Source organism: Fringilla coelebs, assembly GCF_963513975.1.
Source record: "Fringilla coelebs genome assembly, chromosome: 6".
Lineage (NCBI taxonomy): Eukaryota > Metazoa > Chordata > Aves > Passeriformes > Fringillidae > Fringilla > Fringilla coelebs.
This window is the reverse complement of record NC_140034.1, coordinates 43,843,804-43,871,316: the sequence shown is the minus strand read 5'-3', so window position 1 is coordinate 43,871,316 and position 27,513 is coordinate 43,843,804. Positions and strand designations below refer to the sequence as shown.

Genomic DNA, 27,513 nt, shown 5'->3' with positions numbered 1-27,513 from the left:
TACCACCTATGTTGATTAAAAATGGCACAACTGAGTCCATGGTTTTCTGTACTCTGCACATCAGCCAGAGATTTTAGTGAAGGAACTGCTACCCCTGTAATTATACTGCCTAGTATTGTATGGTGCATTGTGGTCACCAAGCAGCACAGCCCCAGCATAAAAGAAAGGCTGCACCTGCCCTGGGACATCTGATAAAAACACACCACATGCACATACAAATTGAAGGTCTTCTCTTGATGCTAAATTTTAGTTGTACTGATCTAACAAAATGTCTGGGACAATTTATTAACTTCGTTGCATTAATCCTGCCCCTGGATCTAAGCTCAGTTTAAGTACAACTAGGCACAAAAATACAGTGCTTGTTATTACCAAAACAGATGGAAATCTTTATGGATGTTTTCAAAAGGTATTTTAGCCATACAGTGATAAACAGATCAGGTATGCCACAAGAGTCACCAAAACGCTTGAAGGCTTACGTGGTGTTATGTTTCTCTTGTATTTGTGACCCTGAGTCCCTGTAGTGAACTGTACTGGCACTTTGATCTTCCCATTTTGCAGCATTTACATTCTCTGCGTCTTGAGTGAAAGGGGAGGTGGGTGAGAGCACATTGCACTGCATGGAGCATTCTCCAGGTGCATCATCCAAACAGTAACACAAGGGAGACAGATGGCTATGGATCATTGCTTGGCAAAGACACTACAATGACTTGATGAGATCTTCGCTAAGTTTCAGTTACAAAATTAAGCAGAAACCGTAGATGTTAAATAGGGAAAAAACAAAAAAAAAAAAAGAGAAATCTTCTTAATCATGGTATCTTCTGCCACAAGATAGCTTCAGGACTTATTAAGGATGCAGCTAGGAATCTCTTCACTTAGTTTTCCCGTTTCCAAGGCTCTTCTTCAACAACATTGAAGTCTGCAGATTTGCCGTTGGTTGCCAGTGTTACCTGCAAGTAATTATCATCAACAAGCAACTTAAAGGCCAAGGCACTTTGACAAGAAAAGTAGTGAGTTTTATATGGAAGATGATGATATTTACAGGAATTGCATACACTGTCACTTATTACATAAGTAAAATGTATTTATTCGGAATTCACAACACTCCCAAATAGTGACACTCCTGTTCATTTATTTATTATAATGACTAGAAAACACCAGTAGTAGAAAAATGTTTCACATTTTCTTAACCTTCACTGCAGTTTTGTTTTTTTAAATAAATATGTCAGATTCTACCCCTTTCTGTCTCTTGTAGATTTCTCAGGATAATGTCAAAAATAGATATTTTTTTTTTAATGTAGAAAATAGTGGTTTTTCAGTGGAATTCCTTAGCAAAGCTGCATATGCTGATGCAACAACATGAAACATATGCAAGGCCAGAATAAACACAGATGTGTATCTATACGAACTCACCTACAATTACACCACCTTTAAAGAAATGGAAGAAAAGACATGTTGTGAAAGTATTGTTCATCATACCATTGTAACAAAGGAGTGAATGATTTTGACTACAGTCCAATTAAAAATTCATAGTAATGCTAAACTGGTCTCACGTGATGTACAGCAAAACCTCACTCTTTCCTGTAAAGATATATGCTGGAATTTTTAGGTTTTAAGTATGGTAAAAGACCTGTAGAGATCTACCAACTCACAGTGAACACTGGTCAATGTGCTCCATTCCAGAGACCAGTATAAATGAACCCATGTTTTAAGAAAGAATCACCAGGAAAATGACTTTAAAAAAATCAAAAATCAAAAAGGTAAAATGTCAATTTGACTTTACAAAAGTGATGTAGGTCTTGATAAAGTGAGAGAATCTTTCATTTATTCTAAATGGATGGCTTACTTTTTTTCCTAACTTACCTTGTAAGTTAACATCTTCAGCTTCAAATGAAAACTTAAAGACAGAGCTGAAATTCCCCATGCTGGATAAACAGGATGCATGGAAGCATTGGGATATGGAAACATGACAAAATGCACTGATTTTTGAAACAATGTCAAGCTTTTTCTTAGATAATTGGAATGGGAAAACATGCAAGTACAGGAATGAACAGCTTATTCAGAAATGAAAATCACACAGAGTCACGTGAAATATGACAATAAAAAAATACAAAAATATCGTGCAATAACAACCACTCTAACCCCATGCAAAGGTAAACTACTTATTAATTATGTACATTGACCATGCAAAATTATAAACTACTAGTGTTATACATGGAATATATTACAGGAAGTAAATAGAAAGGGCATGCTAGCAGATTAGCTTTTCCATATCCTGACCAGAGTTGCAGTAAGCTTTTCAACCCACCAGTGCATTGGACAGGATGAAGAGATGGCTTTTCAAATTTAACAGCTGGCTGTTTCAAAGCCCCAGATCCTACTCTCCGTTGCCTTTGCAAGTCTAACACTTGGGAGTTGCAGACCATTTCAACATGATCCAAATGCTTTGCAAGTGCCAGCATATATTCATAGCTCATCAATTAGGTCACAACAACACATCCTTTTGGCAGCTTGCAGACAGAAAAGAGAAGTGACCTGCTCAAAGTCAGTCTTGTGCTCAATCCAGTAAAGCCTGGCTCTTTTCATGAGACTGAGACTGTAAGCAGAGCAAACCTAAAACAATTTAAAAAGAACAAACATTTCTCGCTCATAAATCACTGGTCCCAAACTTGAATTAAAGGGTGTGCTTAGGATGACATATAGCACCATTAATCCATGGTTTTGAGGCAATCTGTTGCCTCAGTCGAGGGAAATGACATGAGAAGCTGAAGGAGAAAAAAAAGTGCAGCAAGTATTGATTTCATCAACAGGCTATTACTTTTTAACTTGACTTGGATTTCTCTGCAAATCTGAGAAACTGGGTGCAGATAAAACTATCAGTATTCAGTTCCATAAACATAATCTTAAACCCAGCATTGTCTATTTAACTTAAAAACAGTTTTCAAAAAATTCCAAAAGAAGTTATCCAAAAAGTGTATGTGTGCACATGCTCCTCATCTTTCTTTCCAGAATGTTTCTTTTTTTCTTCAAATTTTAATCTCTTGTGTCCTTGCCTTTTTTTGAGAAATATAAATTAATGACAATTCTCAATTTTGGGTATCAAGCATGTGTTCTCTTTCCATTTCAGATCTTATTTTTTAAATTTTCCAAATGGAAAAAGAGGGGGTCGGAAGAGAAAGGGGAGAGCCATGTCAGAAAAAAAGTATGATTTAAAAAAAAAATCACTTCATTGAAACCTTGGAAAATTCAGGGAAAAATTAAAGATAAGATGAATTCTTATGTTTGGTTGATTTCCTGAATTCAATATTAATTTTTCCCCTGAAAATTCAGGTTTGGCCTGCATTCTCAGGAAGTAAACATTAGGGGAAAAAAATCATTCTAAACATTATCAGGCAGGCTAGAGACAAGTAAAAATGACAGTATAGGATTATATTTCCAATAGAAATGGTGATCTGCTAATGAACTTAGTGCAGTCATTCACAGCTAGATACTGGCTCAGTTGTGGCATCTGGAAGGTACAAGAGAATCTGCTTGGATAAATGGCTAAGGTAGGCTGATTGGCAAATCCACTGTCTCAAAGACAGCGCACAGCATCGGACTGGAGCATTAATCAGTGCAAAAATGAGAAAAGACTGTGAAATTAGGAAAAAACACAATGAAACGAGAAGTTCCACCTTGATTTACTTTCTTTTCTCCTCCTTTTCAAAAGCTCTCTCTGGATTTTAAACACTCCATCCCAGTGGTGGGTTCTTGGTGAACTTTTAACCACTACCCTCCCGAGCTGCCTTCACATTCAACTGGTGGGGTTGCTCAAGCTCACTTCACTCTGATCAAGACATCATTATTAATATGAATATTGCATGTTAGTTACAGCAAGGGTTACAGAGGGGAGAGAGTGTTTGTGCCTTCGTGCCTCGGGAAGGAACGCTGGCAGAAGAGAAGCAGAAGCGTGCTGTGTGAGTGCAGGAGCATTCTCATGCTAAAGCGCATTCAACGCGTCGACCTCTGAACAGCATATCATGAAGGCAGTCTGCAAGTGACAACACCTGCATCTGAATTGCAGCCATCCTTCATTTGGGTTGGCAATTAAGTTCTCTGTTGCCACAGAAAATTAAGTAAATGTCCATAGAAGGTGATGCCATATTCTCTGCGTCTTGGCATATTCCATAATACGCTGCATCTTGCCTTTTGATATGTAAACAAAGTACATGATTTTTTCCCATCAAATGACAAGTTTTAAGAAGAGTGCAAAAAACCAATCTTTTGAACTGCTCAAACACATTCAAAATGTCTGGGGTTCATGGACCTTGTTGTCACATTGTTATTTGCAGAACGATTTGAAAAATACATGCAGGTTAAAAAATAAGATAAAATAAAGCATGCAGTGCTATATACATGTCTCAATATCCATAAATGTGAAAGGTACCTTGCACTCATCTACCATGACTGAGTTGTGAGCTGCAAAAACACATTGGTTTGAGTTGTTTTCCCTATGATTTTTCATGTCGTCATAGATTGACTGAGTCTTGGTCATTTCAATGTCTTCGTGCCCTTTATGATGGGAATCAATGGTGTCAAGTTCTGCCTTGGAAAGGTGGTAGACAATGCCAGCACCAAAAGAATCCCCCACTACATTGACTGACGTTCTCATCCGGTCCCTACAAAAGAAGGAAAAGGCAGAGGCTGAATGGCATGAGGAAGAAAAAGTAGGGCATGGCAGCCCTGTTTATGGTATAGTTACTGCATTTGTTTCAGGAAGCTTAAGGTCTCTTTTTAACAGAGAGATGGGAGCTCTCAAGGGAAATGGGAGAAATTTGCTTTCCCAAGGGACTTCTTTGGACAGGGAGGATGTTCAAACTCCTATGTCCCAGCTGCTTATTCTCATGGAGTTTGGCACAGTATGTATGCTAGGTCACAGCCAAACTGCAGAGCTGTGCTTTACTGAGATTCCCTGTGCCTGCTTCTGGAGCTGGGGGTTTCAATATCAGGGTGGCAGGCTCACACCCCTGCCCTTTGTTTAATCTGAATTTATCAGAGCACTGAACTTAATGCAGCCAGAGAAAAGGATTTTGGTTCTGATGAGCTGATCTCATTTCTAGTATGAATTAACAAAAGGCCTCTCCCTTTACTCTTAGTGAGCAAATTATGGGGAACAAAAATGCCTGAAATATCTCCATAATGCTTAGGCTATTGAAGCTCCTCTCCTGGCTCCATCTTTACAGATGGCCATCTGTTGGTGTGGCAGCATGCCCACTCACACTACGTGTGCCAGAGCTTGGCATATGAGCAACCCAAATATAGGTCATGGCCTACAAAATTATGAGCCTGTGACAGAATTTCACTAACGAGTGCCCCGTGTTGTAGGAGGGTGCCAACAGAGGCTAACATGCTTCATTACAAAGAAATATGTTTGTTGGCACTTTCTGGACAGGATGACATTAAACAGACATGCTGCCTTTCTCCTGTCTTGTCTTTAGTGGGGCTCTATCTGACAACAGTGAAGTCACAGTTGCAGATTTTCCCTGACTTCAGAATTCTGCCCCTAACCTGACCAAAATTCTGCAAAAATGGGAGCTGGATCCTGCTATCTTTCCTGCTGCAGGAAAAAAAAAATTACAATCTCATTTGCCTCTTCATATCTGCACTTAACATAAAACTGCTAAAAACCTTCTGACCAAGGGTTGCAAATTAAACCGACTGAAAGCAGACGAGTCTAGCTCTGCCAAATAGGTCAGAGAAGTGATTACACTGATTAATTCTCAGAAGTATATTTATGAAGATTCATTTACACAAAATGGCCAGGTTGAACAGTGTGGATATTTGCCAAGTGACAAAAGCTAGCATGTAAGACCTCATTTCCCAAGACAGTGATTAATTTCAAAACAACCTTTCTAGTATTTCTAGTACGAGATTTGTGTAACATCTCCTTTTCCTGTAGAACACCGAGAAGAAAACATCTAAATACATAATGTCTCAACTGGTAAACATTCATTATTCATGCTTATTCATGACCATGTTAAATTTTGAGCACATTTTAACATCTTTGCTCTACACATCAGTAAATCTCCCTTTCTCAGCTGTGGAATTATAGTCCCATTCAAGTTTCTCCTCTCCCTCTCAACATTGTCATGCTTACATATTTACAGACTTTGTGGTGTAATATCTGTGCTGAAGCAGTGAATTTTCTTTTTTTTTTGGCTTCAAAAGAATACCCAGAGGGGAAAACCTCAACAGCAATTCTCTCGAGAAACAAACCAACAACCTATAGGAGGAAAACGTCCTTCCAGTTTTGCTTCACCCAAATTAAATGCTTTATGCAGTTCTCATCCAGTGCCTGTGAAGACTATTTTAAACCTGGTCAGAGTGGTAGAATAGGAAAATAAGATGTTCTGGTGTGATTTTTAATTAAGAGCATTAAATACACTGAACCTGGCAATACAACTCTACAAAAAGAACACCTACTTAATGTTTTTGCATGAGTGGTGCTAAATTTTGAAAGGATTCACAGATGCCAGATGACAGAGGGATAGTATAGCATGCCAAAAAAAGGTGGAGAGAATACATAAATATAATTGAGGCAGAATTCAAATTCTGAAAGGGTCATTTGAGGAGATGCTCCAGCTCATGCACACGTACTACTAGCCGAGAGATAAAGCAACACAAACTGCAATTGACGCACAGTGTGTTACACTGCACCATCCGAAGGAAACAAGGATGTTCCTTCCACCAGAAACAGCGAAGTCTCAGCTGTCAGGAATCAACAACAAAGTGCCACTGACCTCTTTTGGGGCAAAGAACACCCTATGAAGAACAAAGACAATTGCACTTACTCTTTTGCTAAAACCATCCAATCAATTAATTCCAGGCAAGTGGGATGATGTAAACAGAACATATGTAGGAAAGTTGCAATCTAGACCCTTTCATTACATCCACACTTCAACTGGGCCTGAATATTCTGAATCTAGATCTAAGCCAAAGCTTAGATCAGAGTCAGAATATTCAGACTCAGAGTCAGAACTGAAGCAATCTTTTTCTGAGTTACTGAATGAAGGTTTAAGTATCGGATCAGCTGCCCAAGCTATTTTCCCTAATTCCTCTCTCTTTGCTGCAAAATAGCACTAATCTGGTACCACTGATATTTGCTAAGCTTGTCAGCTCACATCTGGAGAGTACCCAGTTTGTGGCTCAAGCAAAATAAGCTCATTTTATTCCATCTGTTGGTATATAATTACTGTCCTATTAAATGCCACTGCTGCGTTGTGCTTGGTTTTAAACTGCAAGGGACTGTAAGAGTTATGAAATCCTGGGAAACTTGCCTGGTTGAAAGAGCTTACACTGGGTATGCATGCACAGGAGGTAGAAAAATTGAACAACCCAGGAGATATTGGTGAGGCTTGAGGAAAAAATTAACATGGAAACCTTTCAGCTCCAGTTTGAATGAGAGAGTGTCAAGTTTAAGGATTTGACATAAAGCGATCTTTGTGTTATACAATGACCAAATCGTGCAAAACTGGTTTTGGTAAGACCCCAATTTCAGATGGTGGTAGTACTGTAAAAATCAGCTGATGTTATGATATTTGCTTTTATCAAAAATAATGAAAAACTCATAGACTAGAACATTTTTTAAAAACCTTTTTTATCTGAAATTGAAATGCTATTGAAGGGATGTTCTAAGTATTTGTACATGGCTGGTTGCATTTACTCATGGGTTCCAGAAAAGTTGCTGGAACTGGGTCTTAAATATTTTATTAACTTTCTCTTCTACATTCTGTTAGAAATACTGCTGTAACGTTATTTAATGTTTGTAGGAAAAGAAAATGTCTTTTACGACATTTCATTTCAGATATTCTTTAGGTCTGGTTTGGGTGTGCAAAAGCTTGCTCAGAAGTTGGCCTGGGTGCCTTTTCTTAATATAGCAATATCAGCAGCATCATTTTTCATAGTTCATTAGATCATTATGGCTACCACAACACAGCCACTGGAAGATGGAAAATGAAGCTATTAGTTGTTGAACATAGATTAATAAGCACAGTGGTATGACACAGAGCTTTTCACCTCTTCTTTTATCTCTTTTCCTTTTACCTCAGTTCTGAATCACACTGCACTGGCACTGCTGAGCAGTAGGCCATGAGGATCCAAACCCAACTGTTTGGGCTGAAAGTTCTCTTGCCTTCCATTTGTTTTGGAAAGACATCTTGAAGTATTTATTTCAGAATTCCTATCCTTCCTATTCCTACATTTATCATGGCTACAGCAGCACAGTATAGAAGTTTTTATTTCTTAAGCAAGGTTGGATTAGCCAGTGGGGACAATGCTGCTGAAATGCAACACCCACTAGTGGATCAGAACTGCTGATAAACTTACAGCTCTGAGGCTTGCCAGTGTTGGCAGAGCTTCTCAGTCCACAGGAATATTTTAAAAATACATTTCCCTAAAAAACCAAGCAAACCACAGGCCTCTTTTGCACATCCTCCTACCAGCTGCAGAAACCTACCTATTTGCCTTACTTGGAGAGCAAAGAAAAACAGATATTTAAAATATATTTTTATATATTTTTTCTCACCTTCTTCCAGCTGCACATTCCTATACCACTTTCCTGTTTTCAACTATGACATCATAAACATAATAAACCCACTGAATATCACATCCTCCCCTATGCCTGCTGTACCTTCTCATTTCACCATTCTCCATCATGATATCATGAGATTCAGTTATATAATAATAATCTAAGTCAAGTTTTCCCTTTGCCTCCTCAAGCTGTACATTCATTTTTCTTTCTTCCCTGAAGCAGAAATCAGAGCTGCATGTTATCCTTCAAAATTCTTAGTGACAGAACATGCCAGTAGACCCAAAATACATGTCAAAGGATTGATTTAGTTTCTTGAATTCTTATCAATAAGCCAGGAGATAATGACAGAAAATTAAGCTTCTATTTTATCTGCACATATACATTCTCAACTCTGCTATTTCTTCTTGTATAATTTTAGTTGTATATCTGGAACTGAAAGTTACCAGAAGCAGGCAGCTGAGGTTGCTAGTGTAGGAGAAAACACATAAATAGTACAGTTACATTTATGTCTCTCTTTCTGGGCACCACAGCTGGAACAACAAAAACAAATGTCTTCACTGCTTCAAAGGATATTATGGGAGAGCTGGCTGTTGGCCAGAATAAACCAGAATATAATGTGCTGCCGTAGTACAAGACAATACAAAAGTGTCTCTAGAGGCCAGTACAACTTAGGGACTGCTGAGTCTCTTTCAGCTCTGCCCAGATGACAGAAAGATATCCCAGTTGTCAAATTACAGCAAGAGAAAGGATGTGGCCTGGCATACCCTCTGTCTGTATTTACAACTTCTGGATTCAAGTATTGAAGACCTCAGAAAACAATATGTCGGTTAGCTGTTTTTCACTGGAGGACCTGCCATGGCACTGGAGGACTTTGATCACAAGTTCTTGGAAATGAAAGCCATTCTTTCTAGTCTGAATTATCTGTCAGTAAAATGAAACTAGGGAATTACCTTCTTTATTTCAGTTTTCATTCCTATTTGTCTTTGGTCTTTGTCCTGCCCTGGAAGAGGCTCTTTTCAAAGGTATTTTACTTTCTTATATATAAAAAGAAACCAACATTCCCCCCTACAAGTGTAATACATTTGATACTACGAATCCCCACATCACTCTATAACCTGCTGGCAGCATCCTGATGGAACTTGCATTTTCAGCATTCATCCTTCATTTTAGACCAGAACTATAACAAATGGAAATATGAAAGCAAAGATTAGAGTGATGGAAAGGCATCATTAGGGAGAAGATAATATAGAAGTGTGAGCTCACAAGTGTGCCAAGAAGACTCTTGGCTCACAGAAACTGACTTCAGCAGCTCCGTAACAGTTTGTAACAGCGGAGAAGCTGCTTTCAGTGTCTCCTACTTCACTGAATAGCCCATTTCCTCCTTTGGTTTATCTGTAGAGGAGAGACTTAAAGTTCTTTAAGACAAATGGCTGTAAAGCACTGTGGACAAACATAACTTCACTGCCTTTTCTGCACCGAGCAGCAGCGTCAGCATAACTTACAGTAGCCAGTCAACAGCAACAAGCAAACTGATGTCCTGGGTAGGGAGACCCACAGCAGTCAGGATCAGCAGCATAGTGACAAGTCCTGCACTGGGAATGCTGGCAGCTCCAACACTTGCAAGCGTGGCAGTCAAACTGCAAAACCAAAAATCAAATGGGAGTAGCAGGAAGAGAACACACACTTTACTTACATACTTTTGTGACCATTAGGAAGGTCATATTTTTAATGTCTTTTTCCCATAAGACACAAGTATATGATAAATCAAGGTAAGCTCAGGTGATATTTTTCACTCTTGTGTTTCTCTAGAAATATTTAGTAGGGGAGGCCAGATCTATGGGGTTTGTTTCAATAGTTAGAAGAGGGTTGTCTATAAGCTAGTTATGACGTTCAAATCTGTGTTGTGGTGTTTTCTAAACTCGACAAACTCATCCAGGATTTTGAATCCTGAGTTTTGACCATCCCAACATGCCAAAGTTTGGTGACTACAGGTTGAATTTTCGGGGTGATTCATTTCTGTTTATTAATGTTACCTGAAGACTGAATTGTGAGTTAAAAGCTGAGAGAAAACAGTTATTATTAAATACAGAAGAATAAAAGTCTGGTATCCAAAACTCCCAAATACAACCCAGTGGTCTACCGAGCCTAGATACAAATCAGCCTAGATGAAAAAGCAAAATTGATCTGATTATTTCATAAATCCAAACCTGTGTTTGTTTTTTGCCTTTTATGTTTTGATGAAGATCAGTAGAGTGAATGGCTGAGCTTCAAATGTTTGTAAAAATACAACATGGACCATAACAAATATCAACATCATTGGGCAGTCTTATAAAGAATGGAAAATAAATTTGTCAGATAACAAGTCAAGGGGAGAAAAAGAAGGAAGAGGAGAGGGAGAAGCAGAGGGAGAAGGAGAGGAAGAGGGTAAATAAAAAGAAAAGCAGGTGAGAGGGACCAATTTGATTTTTGCTTATGTCTCAACATATGCTATACATGAGGTGAAAAACTACTACAGGGGCTGTACACATGCTGAGAGCTCTAACACAGGCCAGGTGTTAGGGAGGCAGAAAATGGAGGGATGCTCTGTCTTTGGGGGGACTTCACCTGGCAGCCAGTCAGGGCAGAGAAGTCCCCCAGCTGGGCTGCCCAGGAATAAATGCTGGGAAACGGGGCTGTGGGTGGAGCCTTAGCACCTGAAAGCATGACCTGCGCCACGGCAAGTGCCATTTCCCCGGGCTTCCTGGAGGGACCGGGGCTCACCCTGCCACTCTCATACCCAACAACTCATAAAGTGTGTGGGAGGGGCTCACAGCTGGTCTGTGAGTCAGAAAGGGTTGGTGAAAGAGAAGGAGCTGATAAGAGTCACCTTTGCTCCTGAAAGGAGCTTTACCAGGGCCGTCAGCATGGAAATGAAGGAGAGAGACAGAGATAAATGAGGGGCAGGCTGCCTTGCTCCAATGAATATTGTGTTGATTTACTCTGACCAATGAATAAGTATAAACTTTGTGAAAGAGTACAAAAAGACAGCATGCTGTAAAATATAGAGAAGCCTGATTAATTACAGTGTGTTCTACAGTTTGTTACGACCGTCTCGACAACGACAAAAGTGCTTCCAAGACAGAACGAAGTAGGGGAGAACAGACTCTGCAGGAAATACTTGCCCATCAGCCCAGAACTCATCTGTGAGGATGTTAGCCTGATTTAGAGCTGCCAGATGCGGTCTGGCTGGGTCTGACCTGGGCTGCAGTGTGTTTGTCAGGTGTCTGGGTTAGAGAGCAGCCTGGCTCACCAACCACCCAGATAGGTCCAGCAGATGTGCAGGCAGGATGCTCTGCTCTGCCGTCAGGTTTGCACGTGATGCCAGATCCCCAGGCAATTCCAGCCTAAACTGGTAAGGGATTCCTTCCAAACTCTGTGAGCAAATGCTCCTGCCTGCCTTCCCACAGCAGCGCTTACTGACCTGGAGGGGAATGAAGCCAGCAGTGTTCAGAACTAAACAGAACCTGTCTTAGCTACCAAGATCACCCTTCCCCAAAGAACACAGAAAATCAGAGGACTTAAATGACCAGTATGAAGTAACTAAGGCTGGTCAAAGGCTAATTAAGTCTTTATGAGGTTATGTCTGGGTCATTTGAATATTGTTAGCATCACAAAGTGCATATTCCTGACAAAACCAAATAATCTTTCCTTCATTAGTATGGAAATCTCAAGAGATAGTTCTTGTCATATTGCTGTAGCAAAAATACATGAAGAGGAAAAGCAGTGGTTTTACGAATCGACCAAAGTTGCTCCCTGCTTTGTAAATGTCAGTCGCAAAGCTGGATACACCAGCCTTGAAATGGTGAGATCAGGAAGAGCTAATTGCTCAATCCCTCAGAGAAAGAGAAGATGAGTAACAAGGGTCCAAGCCTACCAAATCTCCTGGACAACAGCAGATTCCTGATTTGAATTTCCCCGGTCTCCATTTAGTTTAATATGTGGCATCTCTGAAATGACTGTTTCCAATTTTAGGAACAAGTATGGATCATGCAGGTCTAGCATCTGCCTTCATTAGAAGCAGCCCTGAAAACCTTTTACAAACTTGGCTTCACTATTTCAGGAGTCAAGGCAGGAAGTAAACAAATGTAAAGTGTGGAACTAGTATAGCTGGGCAAGAAACACAGAATTAGACATCCCTTTGAAGGAGTTTCTTTCGTGTTAAAAAGGTTTAATAAAAGAAAACTGTGTGGGTGAAAACGACAGGAAGAAGACAAACTTGGCAGCCTTTGCTTGTGGTTTCCATTTTAACTATTCAAAATGTTAGACCTGCTGTCTTCATCAAGTTAGAACTCCCTTACAGTAAACAGCCTTCAATCACTCTTATCCTTTTTTAATGGGTACTTTTTTGTCCTTACAGATGCTCAGCTTTCTTCTGGATAAGACAATTTGATATTAAAAGACTACAGTTAATATTTGCTGGGTTAGAGATAAGAGGTCTGGGAGTATCCAGAACATGCCACAGACAATCTCACCCTCAGGATTGACTATTCTCAGCTCATTATTTTTTTCCTGTTCACCAACGTCACAGAAAAATTACAGGAAAATATAAACATATAGAAAGATTTTTTAGGTAAAATTTTTTCCTGTATGTAAACAGATATATTCTAGAAAGTGAATGGCCCATACATGAGTTGTAGCACACCCCTAAAAAAAAAGCATTTCATTGGACAGAGAATGCTTTATATTAGGATTGACATTGTTTTGTGTGCTGGTTTTGGCTGGAGTAGAATTAATTTCCTTCACAGTATGGGGCTGAGTTTTGGATTTGTGCTGAGCACAGGGCTGATAACACAGAGATGTTTTTGTTATTGCTGAGCAGGGCTCACACAGAGCCAAGGCCTTTTCTTGTGCAGCCACAGAGGTGAGGGAGCTGGGGGTGCAGGGGGTGCAGGTCACAGCTGGCACAGGTGACCCCAGCTGACCAAAGGGATATTCCACACCACATGTGCGTGCAATCATCGGTGCATAAAGCGGGAGAAAGAAGGAGAAAAGGGGAGTTTGGAGTGACAGCTGCAAATATAGAAAACACACCACCAGAGAACCAGGACCCATATATAAAACATTCATTTGCATATCATTATTAGAAATCCATGGATTTCATACTGAATCCAACTGAGACGGCTCAGCTACTGAGAAGACATCCGACCCAAAGCATTCACATTTTACAGTCCGTAGAAACAAAGGACTCTTTTGAACTGACCTCACAGTAACTATCTGGCCTCCATCCAGGTCAATTCCATTCATCTGTGCTATGAAGATGGCAGCCACAGCTTCATAAAGGGCAGTTCCATCCATGTTAATAGTTGCTCCAACAGGAAGAACAAACCTTGTGACACGCTTATCAATGCCGAGATTTTCTTCAAGACACCGGAATGTGACGGGTAATGTTCCAGCACTAGGGAGAGAAAGCAAAAAACACAAAGAAGACATAACTAAAATCAAGATAACACATACACATAAGGGAGCAAAATCAGAAATTCTAATACCATTGTTTATATTTTCTACTTCCACTTTCTGCTGTGATTTAAGCCTTTTTTAGACAGTTTTTAAATTAGGCCCACATTTAGCTGGAAGTGGGACTGAAGCCAAGACAGGAACGTGGCTTGATGTAGGATGAGAGCTTGAGAGTGCCTGGATGAATTATTCAGACTCATTGCTGAGGCCTTGCACCCCAGCATTGCACATGATGCAACAGACCCAGAGTCTGCTGCAAGAGACGGTCAAATTGCCTCCCTCCCTGGGGGAAGTACCTGGGCATTCCCACCTGGCCTGAATGTATAGTAATCCATTGGATTCTGTGGTTTTTGGGGAACCCTCACCACCAAGAAGACCTCATAGGCAGGTCAACAGGATGCTGGTGGGATCCACAGAGTGGTGATATTTTCTTTAATCTGTCACTCTGATTCATTTCTATTTCTCTTTCTTCCTTCCCTTCTTCTTCTCTCTCTCTCTCTCATATTTACTATTAAATAAAATCCATACTATTGACTTTGGCATATAGTCTCGTTTGCACCTTCATTCAGGCAGAGGCATTTCTAATAATTTTAAGAACCAGGCTGTAGCACTGATATACAGACCTGTGAGTGTGATACACAGACCTCTGAGTGTAGGGACAAATTTAAATCTCTTTGATTGTGAATTCACTCTAAATAGAGAAATAGGTATGGTGTTAAGGACTGAAAAAGCCAGGCAAAAAAATACAATCCAAGTTGCTCCTAGACACTGGAGGACAAGAAGAAAGGATGTGAAACACAGTAGGAGGATAGGAAAAGATGCAAAAGATGGGTGGAAGAGAACAGCTCTTTGCACAGACACACAGTGTCTTTGTGGGAATGTTTCAGGTCATTACATTCACTTGCTCAAAATAAAACACCTCCATCTAAAAATACTGCTGAAGTGGAAACTCAAACAATTCAATGAACAAAAGCCTCAGGTAAATTTTCATTTATGAAAACTCTTGGCCAGACCAGATCTCCTATAATCCAACACTGTTTATCACAGAGCATAGCACTACTGAGGTTGGAATGTACTTCTGGAGGTCACCCATCTCAACCACCTTGCTCAAGGCATGGGCAGCTAGGGCAGGTTTCCCACATTTCCCAGGACTGTGGCCAGGTTTAGTGAATCCTCAGGGATGGAGACTCCACAACTCCTTTGGGTAACCTGTGCCAGCATTCATGCACTGTTGCAGTAAATCACAGCAAAAAGAGTTTCCTTGTGTTCAAGGAAGATGGAACTTCCTGTGCTTCACTTTGTGCTCACTCCCTCTCTTCCAGTCACTGAATATGGGCATCACTTCATCTTCTCAGCATGTCCCATCAGATATTTGTGCACATCAGTGAGGTCCCCCAGAAACTCTTGTTCATCGAGGGAGAAGCTGCTCAGCAGAGTGGTTTGGGTTGACCCAAAGAGACAGCTCAATTACAGTGCTTTCAAGGCATTCTTCAAATCAAGAATGCTCAGTTTTCTGGTGGTCCATTTTGAATGATGGGGTTTTGTTTTCACCTTTTTAATTACAATGGAAGATTAAATTTTCTTCCGAAACAAAACACTGATTGAAGGCAAACACTTCTAAATATGGTATTTAACTGAAAAACTTTTTCAACTCAACATCTACTGGCTGCCCCAATGCAAGACACTAATTTTTGATTTTTAAAAATTTATTACTGAGAGTTATGTTACTTACAGACTTTTCTGAGTCTGTTCTGTGCATTGACAAGTCTAAAATGCTCAGCTTTTCACTGAAGTCCAATTATTTTGCCAAAATTGATTAAAATACAAAGAGAGTACTTTTTCCTTTATTTTGTGAAACCTAGAAATGTTTGGTTTTTATGCAATGGGACTGGTCTTAACATGCTCTCAAAATAAATAGAATTATCACTTTTCCTAGTTGAGGAAACAAGCACAGAATTAACACAATTTGCACAAGTGATTAGGCAAATGGCAGAAAAGAAAACAAAAAGAAGAAAGAAAAGAAAACAAAAAAGTAGGTCTCCCAGATGACTGCAGGTCTCTGCAGAGTTACAACCTCTCCAGAGAATCCAGAAGTCAAGTGGTATTTTGATTTATTTAAACATGGCTGTATTAAAAATAGTTTTCATTCAATAGCATGCAATGATTTTGCAGTGAAGGTTAAAACAGCAGATGTACCATGTCCAAACAGCAGGTAATAATCTGCTAAAAAATAAAGCACACTGGTATTTCTCAGGTGTACCTGGAAGCCGTGCCTAGTGCTGTGATCCATGCCTGGAAGATCCCAGCAAGGAATGAAAATGGGCTTTTCCTTGTTATCACAAAGTAGAGCAGAGGCAGGAAGATCCCTCCATGGATGACAAGACCCACAATCACAGTGACCATGTACATGCCAAGTTGTCTAGCAACTACTTCTAGGTCCTTGATTGCAATGATTTTTCCACAGATGAGGCAAGCAATACCCAACGGGGAATACCTGGAGAAAGAAAACAAGCGTAGACAGAACTTGTCTTGGCAGTGCAGTCACAGAAACTGTGCTGAACAAAACACAGACTGGAGAAGAGCAGGGAGCTCCCAGGCTCAATACTGAGGTACACGTCAAGAATTGATGGAAATTCAAGGGATAGTTTTCACATATTTTCAAAAAATAATGGCCATCTCCAGCAAATTCCCCATCTCCTTCATTTTCCATCCTACCAAATGGAAGATGCCTTTCCTGAATAGCTCTCAATCCTAAGACAACATTGGACAAGAGAATGATAATGTTACACAGGCTTGTATCATTGTAAAGAATGCTGCAGATTTGTTCTTAAAACGTAACTTTTACAACCCATTGTTTATCTGGTTTCAGGAGGCTGCATTATTTACTTCAGTTTAACTATTTGTGTAAATGAACTGTTTATTCTTGGATGCTGAAAATGTTTTCACTATGTTCTTTCAATAATTCAGACAAATGCTTTTTAATTTATGGATTCCTCATTAATTATGTACTTTTGTTACTTAGGGTACGGGTTTTGTCTCCTCAATCATTAGAACAATACAAAGGAAACTTATTTTCATAATAAAAGTGCTTCCTGGTTTTTGTTAGATATCTCATGGTTCTCAAGTGATGTGCCCAAGGCCTGGAAGCCTTCAATCACTTCAAATGCAAGGCCAGCTGTTATACCAGTTATCATAAAATGCCACGTTTCAATGAACCTGACAAAATGCAGTTCTTACAGAGAGTTACATGTTGTCAGAGCCAGATGTCTGTTTTGTTTTATGCTTGTTAGCAATGCCATGCTCCTGAGAGTCTCTAGGTGCCAGGAGAGTTGCAGATGTCTGTGCTGAGCAATCATAAACCAAACAGAATCTAACTCTGCGTAAGGAAGTGCTTTTTTCTTTATAAACACACACTAAAAACCCCTTGCTTCAGGCCTCAACAAATCTTTAAAAATTCTAAGCAGAGATGAACAAAAGGAATTCCCAACATCCATTTCCTTTTTACATGAGAAGAGAAATAAAAATCACATCAATAAAAATAAATATTTACAGTGAATTTCTTGAAACTTGAAAGATTTCCTGCTGTTGCAACACTGACTACTAGAGAATGTTTATATTGTAGGCAGGGTATTATGTCTTGGGTCGACCAAATTATGCTACATAGGAGTAAATTCTAGCTCCTGGAGGGCTGTGGGATTTTCTTAAAGGCAAGTCAGGCCCCATTATTAGAAATGGCTATACTTCAAAAAGAGGCCATATATCTTCCAGTGACCCCATTGCTGCAAAGTTGTAAGACATTCTGCAGAAACTATGAGTGAAAGGATTGCACATCACTGAAAACTACTGGAATTTTATTTGATGCCGAAGTATTTTTACTAAAGACCATGAATAAAGTGTGTCTGCAGGCTTTTTTTGTAATTATACCTCCTAGGTTATACCCTGGGATTATGCTAACCTCCCAGGAGATTGGCATACTCTTGTGTGGGCCACTCTTGCTTGCTCAGGTGTTCTCTATAATGAACTTCCATGATCAATGTGGCATTTGAAGGCCTTTGCTGGTACATGCATGTGTTGTATTTCAGCACACAAAGAACAGAATCTCTTCAGAAATGTTACAAACTGGGTCCTAATTAATCCTCACCAAATAGAAATAATGCTGCTGTGGTTCTAGTATACCTTTCAAGGCTTTAGAAAGTCAACTTTTTAATTACACTGTTTACTGTCAAACTGGCATCACTATATCAAGGTTTTATAAGGGCTTTTTAACTTTTTTGTTCTGTGAGTTAGAACTACAAACTTACCACATGATCATGGTTACTAACTTCATTACAATCTCATTCAGGATGTTGAAGAAATCCACCATCATCTTGGCCTGTTCTCCCATTTTTCCCATAGCAATGCCAAAAGCAATAAAGAATCCTATCAAACCTGTTGGGGAAAATTGCAAGACAAAAAAGAAGGCTCTTAGGAAGCTTTTGCCCTTAGTTAATGTCTTGATGCTACCTGCAAATCCAGATTTCACAGAAGCATGGAATCACAATTTAGGTAAATCTGGAAGGGACCACAGTGGGTCATCTGGTCCAACCTCCCTGCTCAAGCAGGGCCATCCTAGAACACCTTGCTCAGGATATCAGAACTGTAGGGTGTTACACATGTCTTGGGACTTTTTAATATGCACTCATGCTCAACTACCGTAACCAAATCCAGAAAATCTTTGACTCTTCAATGTTTTACTAAATTCCAATTTCACAGCCCAATTACAGTTTTGTTGGGTTTTTTCCTGTATTGATCTGATCGTCAAAAAATACATATACAGTAATATTCTCAGTGCCATTCAGCTATTAGACACCTCATGAGCCCTGGCAAATGGGAAATGTAACACAGTGCTGCACTGTAACTCTGTTGTTAAAACAGTTGCTAGAAACCAAGAGGAATTTTCTCAGGCTTTACAAGAGTGCCTTGACAGACCAATCAGTCCTGGAGTGTGGGGAAAGGCAAAGCAGCCTAGAACTTTTGCAGGGCAGGAGTATTCCTGTTAAATGAAGAAGGTAGAGGTGGGAGGAGAAGGTGGGTATTGCACTTAACCACAGAACTCCCAGTAAGCAGCTTAACCTCACTGAAAAGGCTATCAGTTGATACAAAATTGTAGCATTCAAAATGGGTAACATTTGGCTCCTAAATGTAGATTTATCTGGAGTATTGGACTATCAGTGTGAAAAAACAACAGATGCATCTGTCATGGATTACTTTGGAGATGTTTCTTTAATGCTAACCTTTTGCATCCAGAAATTTTCAGTGTCCAGAGTTAGATTATTAACTATACTGACAGATGATTTGAATCTTCAGCCATTCTTTGAGGCTAAGTTTTTAGTCATGATAGGAGTCCAGTATTTAATAAATGTGTAAACTAATCTGGGAAATTCCTATGGAAAAAACCTATTGGGACACAAAAGCATTCAAGATAAGGGAATATGAGCTGCCAATACCCTGGGAAAAGACAGGCTGTCCCATATCCTCACACTGGGTTTAGCAACCAGATTTTTTTTCTACTTTTTTTTAATCCAGTTTCCTGTACACAAAGTCATTCTTTAGAACCAAGCTATCTTTGTTGAGTCAGTTGAATAGGGAAGTGAAGCATATGTTTGTGTGCTGCAGAGCGTAGAGAAATGATGAAAAGCTTTTCAAAGACCAAGTTACTTCCTGGAATTCAGAATCTGCATTAGAAAATGTTAATAGGTAGTTTTGTTCATTAATTCCAAATGAGATGCTATGTTAGTCATGAGAGTCAGATTGGTTGCTATTTGCAGGAATTTGCCTGGCTTGTACAGATTATCCAAACTGGATGGCAATTCCCACAACATTTTCATTTCTTCATTCAAAATCAAACCCACAACAAACCAACCCAAAAAACTCAAGAACATTTGAGAGTCATTGGTAAAAACACCACAGCAAATTCCCCAGCTAAACTGTCTATTTCTTTTCTGTAGGAATTGTATTCAGCCTTCTAGATCTTTTCTTATCCATGACAGAGCCTACACAAAACAAGCCCAGCATTAAATGTAATGCATCTCTCACTCAGAACAACTGTTTCATTTTAATCCATAAGCAGAATTCCAGGAGAGAAAAGAAACAGGTGAGGGTAAACAGCATTGGCAATGAGCTGCTGCCTCACGCCTGGTGCAAAATGCCGACTTGCAGCTCTGAGAGTGGCTCCTCTGCCCACAGATGCTGAATGGAGCGGGAGTCATGAAAGCAGGCAGGATACAGGGCTCTTGTAGAGCAGGCTGCTTCACAGAGAAACAAGAACAGCTTATAGATGCTATCATCTCCCCTGTGTCTAAGCAAAGCAGCCAACCAACTCACCAACACCTCAGGAAGGTCTGCAGACAGCACTGTGTCAGCAAGAGCTGCTCAGCAGCTGTAAGGGGCCATTTGCCCTTCAAAGATTATGGCCTAGTGGTGAGAGAAAGCAGGGGATTAGGTACCCCAACATACTGTCCCACTTTGGGGACACCTATAGACAGAGAGGTGTCAGCCTCAGCCTTGTGGATGTGCTGTCACAGAGCATCTTCAAGCGTAGGTGTGAGGCTACAAATTGAGAGCTAATCTGTGACTGGCTTCACCCACATACAGAAAGGAAGGAGTTGAAGGAGGAGCACTCCTCTCTCAGATGAAAAAACAGGGACTCTAGACATAGAAGAGAAAATAGAAGTGGTGTGGAAGCTGTTTGTTTCTTGTGTGCCCTGATCCCAGACTGAACAGTTGCTTCAGGAAAGGGTGGGAGATAGGCAAAGTTTTCCTACCACCTCCACTTGCTGGCTTGTCCAAACAAGATGGCATAATGGCAATTGCAGCTGGTAAAGGTCAGCAGCCAAGATGAAAGCAGGAGGGAGTTGTGACTCAGAAATGTGTCAAGCCTTTCTGGGATTTTTCTTGGGTGGTGTGGTTCACACTCCACCTCTCACTTCAGGCTCTGCCTCAAGCCAAATTAGTTCAGCACACCCAAGACACCTACTGGAAACAACCTGGATCCATCAGGGAGTGTGAGAAGCACTGGCTCTTGAAGCTCTCCCCCAGACTGTTTTGCCAATATGCATTAGTATTAGCCTAGGTCATCTTCTAGGATGAAAGGATATTTTGGGTAGCTCCTACATGCTTTGCCACTGTACTCCTCCAATTCATACCCACTAAGCTGCCAATCCAGAACAATTCACTTGCTGATTTCTGTGATATCTCAGAGACCAATGGACAGCCATAAGGTGATAACATTTGATGATTATCTAGGGAGACTAAATGTGCACTGAAGACCAGATCAGACCACACTGACTACCTAGCCACAGCAAAAAGCTGTGACGTACATATCATGTACATTTCTGACAGGTAGAAAATCTTACCCAGGACATTCATGCCATCCTTAAATTCAAGTCCCTTCTTAATGACCATCTGGGCTTCAGGTGCTGCTGTCTCATTCACCATAGCAATAGCAGAATCAGTGACATTAGGTGGCTCTTCAACAGGCAGCGGCACCAGCACTTTCTTGGTGACGGTTTGGATCTGAAGGCAATAAAAAGGGAGGATGAGAATGGAAATAGACTGAATGCATCCATATGGAATTAATAATAAAAAGTCTTCACTTGAAATTACAGGGAACTATAATTTTAAAGGATTAGATATGCATTCCACAGCCTCTTAACACTTCTTCTAAAACTAAGTTTATTTTTCAACAGTTTCAAGCGCTACAAAGTACTGGGGGTCTTCCTCATGACTGTAGTGTGAAAAGTATGGCAAATGCATGGTTTTTATCACTACAATGAAACATTTTACAGATAGTTGGCCCCTTTGGCCAGACAGCTCACAAAGAGTGCTTCCCAGACTGCGTGTCAAAGGCTGATACCATTTGTTTAGCACAAAAGCCAGGTGCCTCTAAAATCAGTCATGGCAGCAGCTCTGCAGTGAGGCTTGTTACTCAGGATGGTCCGACCAGCTCAAGTCACCCCAGTTTAAGGGTTAGCTTGAATCAAAAATTCAGGACATTTCCTACACTTCTCTTACAGCTTTTGACCTCTTGCCTGCAAGAGCTCAAAATGGAATATACACGGTGCCCTGAGCTCTCTAATTAAAAGATTGTGGGGGATAGATAACGGAAAAATTACCAATGCTGCCAGATACAAATCTAACCACCTAAAAAAAAAATAGGCATCAGCTTCTGAATGCATTTGGACCCCCTCCTGGCACATGAAAGTCAGGGTAAAGGAAAAGCTGGGAAGGACTGGTAGGAGGAGAAGTGAGCTTGAGGTTGCAGCTAAGGAAAAAGGGAGGAGGGAGTGGAAAAAGAAAGTGTGATTTGCTGTGTTAAGAAGGGATGTTTTCCTCCCACTTCACACCTTGACCCTTTTTCCGCCTCTTCAAGGTCCTGGGACAGGCGAAATGGTTTGGAAGCTATGACTGGCTTGCCATGTTTTCCCACCTGCTCCCTACTCCCCTTGCTCCTAGAAACACTTAGCAAGGTAACAGAAACTGTGCATTAGCTTTTCAAAGAACATTTCCACCTCTTGTTGACATGGACATTGTAGTACTATGAATGAGGATCCAGATTTGATCCATATGGCGTAAAGCCTTATGGTTCTAAAATACCTTACACCTCTCCTTCTGAAACCTGCTGCCTAAATCTGGAGAGGGGGATATAGACAGAAAACCTGCATAGCTTTGCCTGAGAAACTCTTCCGTTGTCCTGATACCACCTAACATTCTTGCCTGCCTACTTTTTTTCAGAGTTAAATTTTATCTGAGGAATTTTGTCAACAGAGTACTTTTTTATGTGAGGTATTCAGAATGCAAGAACTGAGCAATGGAAATTTAACTTAAAATATTAGACTCTTCACACTCATAAATTCCACTACAGTCACCTAAGTTAAAGGTCCTCAGCAGTCCTTTGCCCAAGGTCACACTCTCTAAAAATGCTGAGTCTGACATAAAGCTTAGATTCTGACCACATCTAAGCCTAAAAAACCATTTAAATGTCATAGTTATATTCACAGATGGTTTTTCTGCTGGAATAGCAATTTTAATTATAAATTCAAACTTTCTTGTGAACCATGTGAAAATTCAGGGGACATTGAAATTTCATGATAGCCACAGTCCAGTTTGCAAATGAACACTTCCCAAGCTGCACATGAACCTCTTCACTGGCTTTTGCCTGGTTGCATTTCTTCCACCTAACACTACCTGGAAACTCTGAGTGTCTATGGAGAGAGACTGTATGGATGTAGGTAAGAAAATATATGCTGACACCATTAAGGCAGGTTATTTTCCTCTTAAAGAGAGAGAAAAGTAAAGCCTAACTCCTTACAGAGGAGTTAAGGGCTATCAGAAGCAATCCATCCAGTCACAATTCACAAAGGAAATGCAGCTTTGTGGCAGAGGTTTTCAGTAGAAATAAGTCTGGAATCTGCTAAAATCAAACACTGAAAAGCCAAAAAGCTCTTCTTCTTTTTTTTTTTTTTTACTAAATTTTAAAATAATCAGTGAAATTAGTGATTCATAACTAGTGAAATAACCTGAACATTGGTATTACACACACTAAAAAAATAATACTAATATTTTTAAAAAACCTATCTGACACAGGTAGCTTAATTCTTTTTTCTGCTTTTTTTGACCTTCTGTCAAGATATTTGACCACTTTCAACTGACAAGAAACTGAATTTTCCTCTCTTCCACATTTCAAATGAGGGAGAGCAAGGAAAAACCATAAGCACCCTGCCTTCCCTCACTCATTTTTGCAAAAATATGGTTTCACATTACATGTGATGTTTAGCCACCAACAGTTTGACCACATGACTGACATTCCTGTGATGATTTGGAAATATTGAGAATGTTCTCTCTCTAAATCCCCAAGGATTATATGTTTTTATGTGGAAGTCCATGTAAGAAGTGAAGCAATCCAAACCCTTTTGGCAGTTTAGGTCACCCTCCATTCTTCCACTCTCCCATGGCCTCTTCTCCCTTCCCCTCCCTTGTTACTTTTTTCTTTGGCTACAACCACAGCACCAGTTATCACACCATTTCACACAGGAACACTTCAGAACAGGTTTGGCAACAAATCCTGTTACATCAAAAAAACCCAAAACCAACCCCCAAAAAACCCTGTCTGCATTACTTTCAAACAATTCAGTTGGAGGGAAAAGCAGCTTACATACAAGAGATATACTTAAGCATATTTAACCTCTTAAAGTCAAGGTGTTTTGATCAGGCACTGGTGAAAAGCTTTCAGACAAAATTAACTCCCTACAGGGCAAGCAACGCATTGTGCAAGGATCCTTCCTTCCCAGCATGCTCCAAAGCTGGGGAGATGGAGCCACCTGTAGGTGCATCAGCCCTTTGGATCTGTTATCCCCACCTCATCTGGACTCCTAACACAGCAACAGAGCTTATGAGAGATTGGGTTTTGGGGTACATATTTGGCAATGAGCTGGAATGATGATCATCCATATATTCCAAACAGGGCACTGCTAAAACATCATCTCTGTAATTAACAGCCAAGTTAAAATTCAACCTGGGTGAAAGACCAAGCCAGCATTCATGACCATAGATACTGTATGAAAAGCATGGAGAAAATTAAAGATTACTTAATAACAAAATTTAAATACCCTTCATTAAAAACACCCCCATGAATTTAAATAATAACTACAGCATAAACCAAGGCAGCTATAAATAATGTTTCATTTACCTGCTCAAGATTTTAGACCTGTATTCCTCTTTACATCATCGTTTCTCTGATTAACCTAAACAATGGCATTAACTCTGCAGACAACCCTTACAAGATGTAAAGAATATTACCAAGGAGCAGAAGGACTTACCTGCTGAAAGCATGCTTGAACCAGATTTTCAGGGAACAAGTTTCGGATCAAATCCAAGAAGGCATCCAGACTAGATACTTCATCATTCTTCTTCCCTTGCCCAAGCTGTTTCTTGAGTTTTGGATTCCCTGGATGGATGGCTAAAACCAGAATCACACCCAGCACAGCAGCAATAATGGTGGTGGACATGTAGTAGACCATGGCTCTTGTCCCCAGGCGGCCACTTGCTTTAGCATCTAATCCAGACAGTCCTGCAGGTGTTTAAGATGCAAACAAATATAATGACACTCAATATCCAATTAAATAATTATAAAATAAAATCCTTTATAATTTTCAACATTTAATGACTACCTCTGGGTGCCTACTTTCACCCCTGTGATATTCTCACCATGAGACAGATTACAGATGCTTTTCCCTCTAGTTCTTACATGTGAAGTGTCTACTGCTAATAATTTGAAGAGAAGCATTTAAAACTCTACTTAATTGCAGAGGAAGCATTGAAAAATAGAGAAGATCTCTACCATCTTTTTGACTTTTGCAAACTGGTCACAATCTGACACCATATCCTCAAGAAGGCTAGGCTCACTAGTGTCAGGCCATTTTATTTGCAAAATCCAATCCAGAAATTAGATAAAACAGCCTATTAAGAATTTTTTGATGGTAGTATGTGTATATGTGGAAATAAATTCACTGGAGCATATACATACTAAAGCCAAACACGTGAATCAGAAATTTACCCTGAAATGCTCACTACAACTGCAAAATGCTGACAGGATCCCACCATTATTCTTCCTACATCACAAAAAGCAAACCAGGTGATACCTGTAGAAAGCATCTTAAAGTATTTATGGCTAATGGATCTTACCTGTGATTAAACTGGAGATAATTAAAGGGAGGATCAGCATTTTTAGCATCCGCATAAGGATGTCTCCTGGGAAGGCTATTAACATGATGATATCAGGGTCAATGGGTGTTGCTAGGCGAAGAAGACCCCCACATACTGCACCCAGGATGACACCTGGAGGAAGATCAAAAAAAGGAGCAGGTTGGTATTGGAAGGAAGTGTCTGATGTGGAGTAATGCACATATCTTTGAAGAAAACTTGATTCTTAAGGCTCATGTCTTATTCCTTTTTTTGATGCTCTGCATCCTTCTCCTTGTGCTGATTTTCTCAAAACACAAACAAACCTCTCATCGTTTATGTGGATAAAGTAATAAAACTTAAATCTCCTGCTCAAGATTGAGGCTATCAAAGCATAGATTAGGGGGAAAAAATGCCATGTCTACTTTCATAACGTGATCTTTGTGGACAGGTCTTTTATGTTTACATCCAGTATGCCATTTTTCCTGATCCCAAGCCCAAGTGTAACAAAACCAGATAGCAAGGCTTGTGCCGCCATTCGTAGCAACTATGACTATGTCTTTGATACAATGAAAAAATATATGTGTATTTAAAACTTTGTTCTTGGACAGCATCAGGTACACCTTTGAAAGGTGTTGAAGGCAAACATTCCAACAGTATGTGATTTTGCAGGCTGAAAATATAGAGACGAAATTTGCAGTTCAAGACCAGTTGCAGCTGTTTTTTCAAACAATAACAAGAGTGCATCTACAAATTTGCTGCATATGGCTGTTGGGCTTTCAGTGAAAAAGAAACAGGCAAAGAGCCAGTGAGCCACAATAAAATGTCAAACTGTTCCATATATGGAAGCTGCTAAAGCCAGAGGCAATATTCGAGATGAGATCATGGAGCGCTGGCTTACAGCTACAGAGAGGAAAGACAAACCTTAAAACCAGTGAAGTGTAAACCGAGAGATAAAAAGAAAATTTTGAAGAGATTCTGTTTTGTTTTTTTTTTCCCAAATCACTGAGAGAATAAAAGAGTAGTGCATTCAGTTCTACTGGATGACACTGACCTGGGGGTTTAAATCATACTCCTTTCCAAACCAGATACCTCAGTGGTGTGGATTTGCTCTGTGTTGTGTCAGGAATACCGTGCTCACCTGAACCACACAAGCAGTGCCCATAGGCATCCTGTCTGCTCTCTGGCTGCTCAGCTGGAACAGCTGAAGGCCACAGACAGGGGCTGTGGTGCCACAGGAACAAAGGCAGGTACACACAGAGTGCCCAGAGCAGCAGATGGAGCTTACCAAACACAGTAAGAGTCAGGAGCAGATTCCTGTGGAGGGACTGGCAGAACTGCACACATATGTTCCTGGATCGGTGCTCCACTGGATTTAAGTGACTTTCATGCATCCGGACTTCTACTTGCTTAGGCATATTGTTGGCACTAGAATAAAAAGTGAAAATCAAGTAGAAGTTATAGCACAAGATGCCAAAAAGGGAAGTCTGGATTACTTCCATCATATATAACTGGGGAATCTGATGCATATTCCACCACCTCCCACATTTTATAAACACTGCATATTTACTGCTCCAAAGAAGCCTCTGAAATGGCAGGGGTGTCTCCTTCTAAAGGTGTAGCCATCACAGTATTTTTTGCAGTTGTTTCTTAAATGGTAGAGATACAATCAGAATTAATTCACTGGACATATCATCCCAAATGTTTCAAGGACTAAACTATTGGTATGCAGCTAG

General features: G+C 40.1%; 1 protein-coding gene across 1 annotated transcript; it reads right to left on the bottom strand.

Moving 5' to 3' along the window:
* Positions 1 to 872: 872 nt before the first annotated feature.
* Positions 873 to 27,201, bottom strand: SLC1A2 (solute carrier family 1 member 2; the record flags this gene model as incomplete). The annotated part of the gene is made up of 10 exons (XM_084207180.1): positions 27,066 to 27,201; positions 25,781 to 25,933; positions 24,916 to 25,166; positions 21,454 to 21,613; positions 18,361 to 18,487; positions 16,320 to 16,553; positions 13,806 to 14,000; positions 10,069 to 10,203; positions 4,424 to 4,655; positions 873 to 947 (listed from the first exon to the last, which is right to left on the bottom strand). Exons 1-10 carry the CDS (start codon positions 27,193 to 27,195, stop codon positions 873 to 875), a joined length of 1,692 nt encoding a protein of 563 aa, XP_084063306.1. The 5' UTR covers positions 27,196 to 27,201.
* Positions 27,202 to 27,513: the final 312 nt, after the last annotated feature.